General features: G+C 44.1%; 1 protein-coding gene across 1 annotated transcript; it reads left to right on the top strand.

Moving 5' to 3' along the window:
• The first annotated feature begins 8010 nt into the window (after nt 1-8010).
• On the top strand, nt 8011-9257 carry HTR1E (5-hydroxytryptamine receptor 1E). Its single transcript, XM_063331117.1, has one exon. The coding sequence runs from the start codon at nt 8116-8118 to the stop codon at nt 9208-9210; it is 1095 nt and encodes a 364-aa protein (XP_063187187.1). The 5' UTR covers nt 8011-8115; the 3' UTR covers nt 9211-9257.
• The last annotated feature ends 545 nt before the right edge of the window (nt 9258-9802 follow it).

The raw sequence follows: 9802 nt of genomic DNA, 5'->3' as shown, positions 1-9802 counted from the left end.
GCACTGAATCCTATTTTGTATCAGGTTGCAGGTCAGCAGCATCTTATGAGCTTTCACTGCCTAAGATTCACTAATTTTTTTTATTGAAAGTAGATAAAAATGAGTAATCATCTGTGAATGATAATTATACCACTGCTTGTGGGAGGAAGCATGGTTTGAAGATTGTCGCTAATTATTGTTTCTCATTTGCATGTGCCAAGATCTACACCAGAAAAGCTTACCTGTGAAGTGTGATCCTGGAAGGATTTCTGTAAAAATAGCTTTGCAAAACCACCGGCTCGCGGTCTTTCATTGGTTGCAGGTCAGATTGGTCCAGGCCCGGGTTTGCAGTGGTTAGGTTAAAGGGTGCCTCTTCAAGTGAGCTAGTTACACCACGGCAAAAGTCATCCTGGAGATCCTTAAATGCGTATAAAAAGGGTGTACATCAATTTGACTTAAGAGGGTGCCTTACCAATTGAAAATATATCAATAAGCCCAGCCTAAAGTATTCGACAAACAGTACGCAGTTTCTTATAGCTGGAATTTCAGGTTAGAGTATAATTGTTTTCAAATATAATGATCTTGAGCATTGCCAGCATGCCAGAAGCATTTATGAAGTGGATGGGAAGAGTCTGTAGGAAGCTGCATACCCACAGCAAAGTGCATCACTGTATAATTTTTGTTAGAGAAGAATGTAGCCAAGAATTTCAGTAATGTAAAAACCAAATTTCTCCCATTTTGAGGGCATAAAGGCTGGGAGTTAGGTCGTACTGAGGGAGACGAGTCTTAGTCTCCACCTCACCCTGAGCCAGAGCCTCTCTTGTCCCTCCAGAGAGAAGATATTGGTGGGCTGCTGACAGCACCATGGCTTTTGGGGAGGCCCCACCTCCCCTCTCACATTGGTTTTCTCCCATGCTCCTAAGTGGGAAGGAAATCCTCCAGGCTGGCAGTGTCCACTAGGAAGGGAGGTTAAGCCACCCTGACAAGCTGCGGGAAGATCCAGTTTTCAATGCTGAGAGAGTTACAACATCATGGTCACGCTGGTGGTCATCCTAAGCTCTTCAGAAAAAGGGCTGGAGAACAACAAAACAGCGGATCCAGGGACAGAACAAACAGTGCTAAAGCACCGCTTTGCAGGTTGCCACTTCGTAAACCCTGTAGACAGCATTTATGTTTCAATGGATGTTATTCAGAGCCACTACTGTAAGGGCACAGGCACAAAACTGGCCTGCATGAGCACTTGGTTTTGCTCTTGCACAGATGAGAGGACACGGTCCCACCTCATTGCCCCGAGGAGGTGGTGGGTAGCTACCAACACCACCAGGTCTAGTGCAGGCACCAATATGGTGGCGCCAGGATGCTGCATCCCTCCGTCTCCTGGGTCCCCATGTTGGACAGCATGAGGAAAAGCACCCACCTTCCCCGGTCTCCTGACCATGGTGGCAGGTTTGACTTATGCTCTGGTCTGAACAACAGGTTGGGTTATTGGCCTGATCTCAGCTGTGGGTGAGCAATGCGTACCTCCTTTTATCCTTGTTCTCCCTTCTCCCACTTTTCAGCCCTCCTTTACACCAGCCTTGCCTCTCTCTTTCTCCATCCCAGTTTCCTCCCCGACGGACAACCCTGACCAAATTACTTCCTCCCCATCAGCATCTGTTTTGCAACATCCATACCCAAATCTGCTATTTCTGTTATATAGGCAAGTTCAGCCTTATATGCAATTACTGATATGGTGACCAAGTTGCTGTGGGTCTTGCAAGGTCGTGCTCCCAAAAGGGTCCCAAACATCATTTTCCACTTACCTGTGAAGCCATTTCTCACGTAACTCCATCTCAACCACCTGCAAAACCCAGTCATCCCTTGGGGCACCATCTGTGACTTTTGTCAGGTGCCTGCACTGGTGTCTGTCATGTCCAGTGATTTCTCATGTCGTCCCCAGCAGTGTCCCCTGTGCTGTTCACCCAGCCCATCCTCTGGCCAGGACTGAGCTGGGGACTCCCTGCAGCCCTAGCAATCTTCATTACACAAACATGCGGGAGAACAGGCTGCAGGCCATTGTATCCTTGATATCAACGTACTGAGCTCTGGTTATTTATGTCAGGGTGAGCACATGTACGAGCGGTGGTCGGATGCCCACAGATACAAACACACGAACAGCTGTGCCTCCACACACCTTGCTTAGTGCTGAGCTCCTCCGACCTGTCTTTCCATCGTGCTGCTCGCTTCACCAGTGTGCAAAGGTCAAATTCGTAGCTCGCTTCATACAAACCTCATAGTAACTTTATTCTCGGTCTCATTCGTTCTGTGTAGAAAAAGGTCGCATCGCTAAATCTGAGGCCCTGTAATGCAGCCAGGAATTTTTCAAAGATGGGTTCTTACAAAATTTCAGATCTCACGCAAGAATAGCTGTTTCATTTATTGTCCTATCCCAGTTTACACCGTTGTAAGGCAACCTTGACCTACCTTCTCATAGTTTGCCTTCATTTCGCTTACCATACAGCTGGCATCAAAACCTCATGCTGTGAGAGTGAATATGAGCTGCCTGGTGACAGCAAGATTTTATTTTGCTGACAATCCTGCCAGAGATTGGTGTGATTCTGACCATCTTCACTTTCTCAGCTTCTGGGTACCGCTTTTCCCAATATGGCATGTTACAAACAGCATCGGTGTCTATATAAATTGCAGTCAATTAAGACTGCTGCCATAACATGAACTCTGCAGCGCTGAGATCCTCAGAAGCCCAAAGCAACAGCAGCATGCCAGAATACAATACAAAATATTTGGAAACCTACAATCTTCAGTTAAACTCGGCTCTATCAATTGGCTACCAAGGTGCCATGAAGTCCAAGAAGATAGGCTCACTTTCCAAGAGCAAGATGATCTACAAAGTTGCGAGATCTTGCAAAAAACAATTTGAAGTGAAAGGCTTGAATTTCGGTGCTTTGTAGATGAACTTGGAAGAGACAACCTCTTTGAGGTAACAAGGAAGAGTATTGGAAGTTTAGTCTCTTTCCATATTTTGAAATATTAACATTATCATAAGTGTGCTAAGTCACTTTTTGCATAAGAAAATCGCTTGTTTTGCAAAGCGTGCCACAGATTCTTGCCCTTCACGGCTACGATCATGGAAATATAGAAAGTGAAAAGCACTCAGACCGATTCAGGATTTAACCAAGTCAAAGTGATTTATTGCTGCCAAGGGCACAAAGATGCATCACTTGCACAGTGCTGTAATGGCTTAGAGGGAACGTAAAACCGTGGATGTAAAAGAACTAACCTGCCCTGCGCACACACGTGTACATGCACGTACACACACACACGAACACACACATGCAAAGCCAGTTCCTCTTGTTCTCTCCAAGTGATGTGATTCCATTTCTTATGAAACAGTGAAAAGTTCAGTGGCCGAGGAGTGGCATTCAGACTGTCCACCAGAAATACAGAGTATTCTGCTACGCCGCCGTCCTCTGCTGAGAAGGTGGAGGTATTTTCTGGCAGGAGCAGACACAGACATTGCCATCTCACAGCCTAAACCTGTCCAGTTGCCTTTAAGGAACAATTAATCATCCTCTTCCCCCTTTCCTCCTCCCAGACAGCACTCAATGCCATTACCAATAATCAGCTAATATGAAATGTGATTGATTCCCGTTTGGAGGAACTCAGATGAGTTTCTCCCACCAAATCAGTAAAATTAGTCCGTGTTGTGTAAAATTCACTCTGTACGAAATGACTGACAGCCTAAAGGGATACAGCTGCAAAACATAAACACGATAGTGCTTTTAGTGAGAGTACTTTAAGTAAGATAACTATGTTATTAATGTCCCTTCCAAGAAGTCACTTATAAAACCACAATCAATTACTATAGTGATATTCTAGCTATATACAGCAATAGCACACAAGTGATAGAGGTACTGGAAACCAGCTATTATTGACTAGAGGTAGTCAAGTTCTCCTTGTTAACATACATGGCTTTTTCACTGGATCCTTTGTAGCTAGTCTCTCTACATGTGTTTGTCATAAACGACCTAACACTCAGACTATAAATTTTTCAATACTGTGTTTTCATAAGACCTGCTCTAGGTGACCCTGCTCTGGCAGGGGGGTTGGACTAGCTGATCTCCAGAGGTCCCTTCCAACCCCTATCATTCTGTGATTCTGTGATAAGACCAATTCTCAAAGTCCCTGTGCCCCTTGCCCAGTGTGCCAGGACTGGACGTGTCCTGGTCACACCAGCCCTGCCTTTGGTGCAGCCTCCGCTGAGAAGCAAACCATGGAGATGCCCTGGCCAGACCAGAAAATGAGTGCGAAGAATATGAAGCCACATCAGTTCCCCAAACTAAACCTAAACTAAGCGACGGGAACCCCTTACACTGGGATTGCCCCAGTAAGTTTAGCCTTCTTGAATCACAGCCTTTTGTTACATTTTGGACGAGATGGTCCCTGATTCTGCTCAGGGGCTTCCAGGTACCACCAAAGACAGGCAGTAAACAAAGAATTAAAATACAAGAACCACAAAATATGTGACCACGACCACACCTCCATTTTTAAAGATTAATGATAAGGAGCATTTACATCTTGCCCTATATTAATAATCAGGGTCAATTACTGGCATCTTCTAGTAAATCACTTCACATTTGAAAACCCCACCTCTGGGCCAAAATATTCCATACAGATGCCTTCTAATTCAAAAGGAGAGAGATGAAAGCTGGACAAACAAGGACACTGAGGGACAGGCAGGGGCACAGGCACTGCGGGAGGCTGGACATGAGCCCTGGCCGAGCTGCCGGAGGTAGCAGCTGAGGTGGCAGCAGGAGGTGAGGGGAGCCTCAGGATGCCCCAGCACAGGAGATGAGCTGGGAGGAGAACAGCGAGGGCTAAAGGACCGTGTGTGCTCTGGGAGGCAGGAGTCAGGATTAGAGTGCATAGAAACAAGGATGGCTCAGAAAGGGGCAGAGCAAGGGGAACAGCAGGAGAAAGCAAACGCAATGCCTACAGTCAATGTTACTAATTAATGTTATAATGCCAGTGTGTATCCTCATAGCGTGGGTAAGGGAGGAGAAGAGGCGCAGACTTAACCCACAGAGGAAACCTTCAGCCCAACTTTTCTAGACTTTCCAGCATGTAAATATACTTCCTTAATAACGTTGGTTTAAACAGCTTGTGTATGTGATATTTATATTTTCTGAATTGCTAAGGGTTCATACAGAGCACAGAAATTAAAACCAAAATTAAAAATTAAATTAAAAATTAAAACCAAATTAAAACCAAACTCCCCAGTGATGGGTTTTGACATGAAGCGATGGGTCTGCCTCATCTGAGGTACCTGCAGGCTCATGTTCTGCAGGTGAGACGCTTTGTTTATGTTTTTCCCCATCTTCAATTATTGCAGTGGTTTTCCAAGGAAAAAAAATGTTGGCCCTGCTGAGCAGTGAGCAGATTTAAACAACCAAACTCCCCTGTGTGATCAGCGTATCCTTTGTAGGCATACCCCTTAATGGAAACCTGGTGCTTGGGTCTGATAAAGTGTGATGGAGTTTGTTTAAAAACAAGTTCATTAAGGAAATGAAGAATTTAATTTTCAGAGTATCCTTGCACTGCAGAGAGTGGGTAGAGCTTGGAAGGGATCTCCCTGGGGCTATGTCGGTGTGCAGGGCCATTTGGGGAGAGAATCACAGCAATTCAGTTTCTACTGGATTAAAGATGCATATAGGCGGTGCTCAGCAGCGAATAAGGTGGGGACCACACAGGATGGGGAGAAGTGCCGAGGCCATAAAACTTCAGGGCTCCCAGAGAAGTGAAGGACAAGCAGAAAAAAGTGCTCCTTGCATCAAGAAGCAGCAGGAGCTTTCTTGTGCGTGAACCACATCAACAGGCGGTTGTGGAGGACGTGTGAATCCCATGGTATTTTCCTGTACCTCTGAGCGTGCTTGTGGACCAGGGAGTACTTGCTAAGTGATGACGCTGAGGAAAGCATATGGATTGCAATTGCTTATGGTCCGTGCTCCAGAAGTGCAGAGAGGTAGAGAAAGCCTTTTTGCTTTATCCTCTGGTCAAAGTGTCAGACATAATTGGGGTGCAAACCACTGAAATCAAGATCTGGCTTGACAGAGAAGACTCCCATCGACAGTTTTCCATCCCATCACCCAAAGTGAAGAACTTTGGATCTGAAGTTTTTGCTTTAGGCCTAAATGACCAAATCGGCATTTCCAATGCAGTAACAACCTGAAGACTGATGGATGAATTTCCATCTGGCTTGTCCAGTCTATTCTTTATAAGCAAGCCTGATATTTTCTCCAAGGCTATTGATGCTCTAAAGCAGTTTCTGAAGAGCAGAGTGTAGTTGGGGAAGGGCGGCTTCTGCTGTCCCTTGGTTAGAATTTAAAACTCACATTTTGCTAACCCAGAGTCTACAACAATACAGATCTGCTTTCCTGGGGCCTGTCTGCAAAGAACAGGTTTTTTTTCTGAAGTTTCTATTTTTGATTGTTCCTCATTCAGCTCATTCAGAAGACAGCACTCCAATTTCTGAATAAGAGCATATGTACACTGAACTAAGCAGCTGACTAGCTTTAAATTCATAATTCCTCATTCAAATTCTTAATTCCTCATTAGCTTGCATGTGAAAACTCTATCTCAGAGCCTAATCCAAGTCCCACTGGTGTCAGTGAGAATGGGTTTTACCTCTCAAATTTAGCCATCTAAAAATCAGGCGTGTATTCTAGACGCGATTATGGAGGAGCCACTTGTAGCCAGAAGAGAGAAAGATCAGCATTTCCAGGATGTGATTCACACCATCTGCCTTAAAGACTTGTCTTGAGAGGGGACAAGTGTATTTCTGGCAGCCGCTGTCTCATTCCCCTGCCTGTCAAGGGAGGCTGTGCAACTAGCCTAGAGGACTCCTTACTCTTTGATAAGTGAAGCCCGGGGAAGGAATCTTTCTGTTTATTTTAATGGAAAAGGATTCAGACTTTCAGTCTTCTACATCCTGTATGCCAAGCTAAATTGCAAACGAGAAAGCAAGGCCCCAGAGGGTATCCCAAGTTGCATCCCACAGACTGCTAACTCTGGCTTCAGTCAGCATTTGGGACGTATGGAAAAGACATAAGAACTCCTGAAACAAAATTAAACCTTTTTTTTTTTTTTAAATTATTGTTTGCACATTGCATCATACTGGACTGCCTGACAGGAAGCACAATTTGATAGAAATCTCAAAGCAAAGGCAAAAGCTTTTGTCTGTCTCCTCTAAAGACACACACACAGTGGGATACGTGAAATGCCAGGAATAATTAGACAAAACTATATGAGCTCCTAGAAGCACTAATGTGCTGTGTAAAACTAAGCATTTGCCACAAAGCTTTAAACATTGTTTGAAAGACGCATGTGAAAGGTAACCTGAGTAATTTTAAAGTCACATTTCCAAGATATTAATACAGACATGGATATGAAAAAGCAGAATAGGAAACTGTGAAATGGTGGCATGCCATCGCTGAGATAGGCTGCTCTGTTTCTTTTTTCCAAAGGTGATATATAGAGGTAATTGATCCCTCTCATATAGCAATTAAAATGAAAAGGCAGATTTCCTCAGCTCTTCATCTGCTGTGGCCTATTTAACAAGTAGGAAAAGGACTAGCTCCCGATAATTCACAGAGATCGTTTGTTGGAAGTGACCTCCAGAGGTCCCTTAGCCCAACCTCCCACTTTAAGTGAGATCTCTAAAACCAAAGGAGAAACAACCAGTTCACATCAGCAGGAAATCTGACCCAAAGAGCCCCTTAGAGAAGAAAAAGAAATGAACTATGAATGCAGAGAAAAAGGGGAAGGGAAGGAAAGGAAGAAGAGGAGAAGGAAAAACACCAACATTTTTATTTGAGTTGTTAATATTAGAAGCGTAGCACTTTTTGCCAAAAGGTTGGATTTTTCTATGTTCACTAACAGATGTGGTTTTATCTTCTAGGAAAATAATGAACAGGAGGAAACCTGGAAGCTTTTTGCTGCTCTATTGAATATGGGATTATAAAAAAAAAATTGCACCTGGAGCATCTCTGTCCCTCTTTCAAATGGGTGACTTCTGAACCTGGACCTATTCACTACCTGAAGCAGCAACTTCTTCTTTCACTGTGCATCCTGGAGGGGAAAATGAATTTCACAAATTGCACCACTGAAGCCAACGCGGCTGCGAAGCCAAAAACAGTAACTGAAAAGATGCTCATTACCCTGACCTTGGCCACAATCACCACCTTGACTATGCTGCTGAATTCTGCTGTAATTGCGGCAATCTCCACAACCAAGAAGCTCCACCAGCCGGCAAATTATTTAATATGTTCACTCGCTGTGACAGATCTCCTTGTTGCTGTTCTTGTCATGCCCTTGAGCATCACTTACATAATGATAGGTAAATGGACTTTGGGATACTTCATCTGCGAGATCTGGCTTAGCGTTGACATGACCTGTTGCACGTGTTCAATCCTTCATCTGTGTGTCATTGCTCTGGACAGGTACTGGGCAATCACAGACGCTATTGAATACGCCCGGAAAAGAACGGCTAAAAGGGCTGGGCTGATGATAGTCACCGTGTGGACCATCTCCATTTTCATATCAATGCCCCCTTTGTTTTGGAGAAATCACCACAGTGTCAATATTCCCAGTGAGTGTCGCATTCAGCACGATCATGTCATCTACACTATTTATTCCACATTTGGGGCGTTTTACATCCCCTTGACTTTGATCCTGATCCTGTACTACAGAATTTACCATGCTGCAAAGAGCCTTTACCAAAAGCGGGGTTCGAGCCGCCACCTCAGCAACAGGAGCACCGACAGCCAAAATTCCTTTGCCAGCTGCAAGCTCACACAGACGTTCTGCGTCTCGGACTTCTCCACATCCGACCCAACCACGGAGTTCGATAAAATCAACGCGTCTGTGAGGATCCCTCCTTTCGAGAATGACCTGGACCTGGCTGGTGACCGGCAGCAGATCTCCACGACACGGGAACGAAAGGCTGCTCGCATTCTGGGCCTGATTTTAGGTGCTTTCATTTTGTCCTGGTTGCCCTTTTTCATCAAGGAACTGCTTGTGGGCCTCCATGTTTGCACTGTCTCTCCAGAAGTAGCGGACTTCTTGACCTGGCTGGGATATGTCAACTCCCTTGTCAACCCTTTGCTGTACACTAGTTTTAATGAAGATTTCAAGCTGGCCTTTAGAAAGCTCATCAGGTGTCGAGAACACACTTAAAAGTACTGGGAGATGATGATGATGACGACATGACTTCTGGCCTTAAGAACGAGCGAAATAATTTGACTCTGTCACCGTTTCCCTTGATAAAGGGGATTTTTGTGTTTGCCTATTTGCTTGACTTATCTTTAGCCTGTAATTGGTTCTGACATTTTTTACCTCTGGTGTTATTCATGGTAAAGAGTTTGAAATAAATTTATTCTACAAAGGAACAGATTTTTTAGCAATGAAACAACAACAAAGAAAAGAAACTATTAGATACTCATGTTTAAGACATTTTGTGTAATCAATGATTCAAGAAGCAAACAACGATGCTCACTTTTATACTTTTTTCATTTAAGAATCAAATGTCTAAATTATCATGCACTGTAGTATTATAAAGGCTTATAAACTGAACCTCATAAGTACGTATTCAAAAATTAATAAACACTTCATGGTCATGACAGCTAAACAGCAAATCTTTACTGTGGCATTCTGAGAAAACGGTAACAGTCATTCAGAAGGAAAACAACCACCATTTCCAGCTTGGGCTAAGGCAGAATAAACCATTCTTCAGGAACAAACTCCCAAAACAGAAAGCCAGGTTCAGTTC

This window comes from Chroicocephalus ridibundus, chromosome 3 (genome assembly GCF_963924245.1).
Source record: "Chroicocephalus ridibundus chromosome 3, bChrRid1.1, whole genome shotgun sequence".
Taxonomy (NCBI): domain Eukaryota; kingdom Metazoa; phylum Chordata; class Aves; order Charadriiformes; family Laridae; genus Chroicocephalus; species Chroicocephalus ridibundus.
This window is presented reverse-complemented; position numbering and strand designations above follow the sequence as displayed.

Coding starts and splice junctions, on each gene's coding strand:
- HTR1E (XM_063331117.1), top strand. CDS start 8,116: ATGAATTTCACAAATTGCACCACTGAAGCCAACGCGGCTGCGAAGCCA.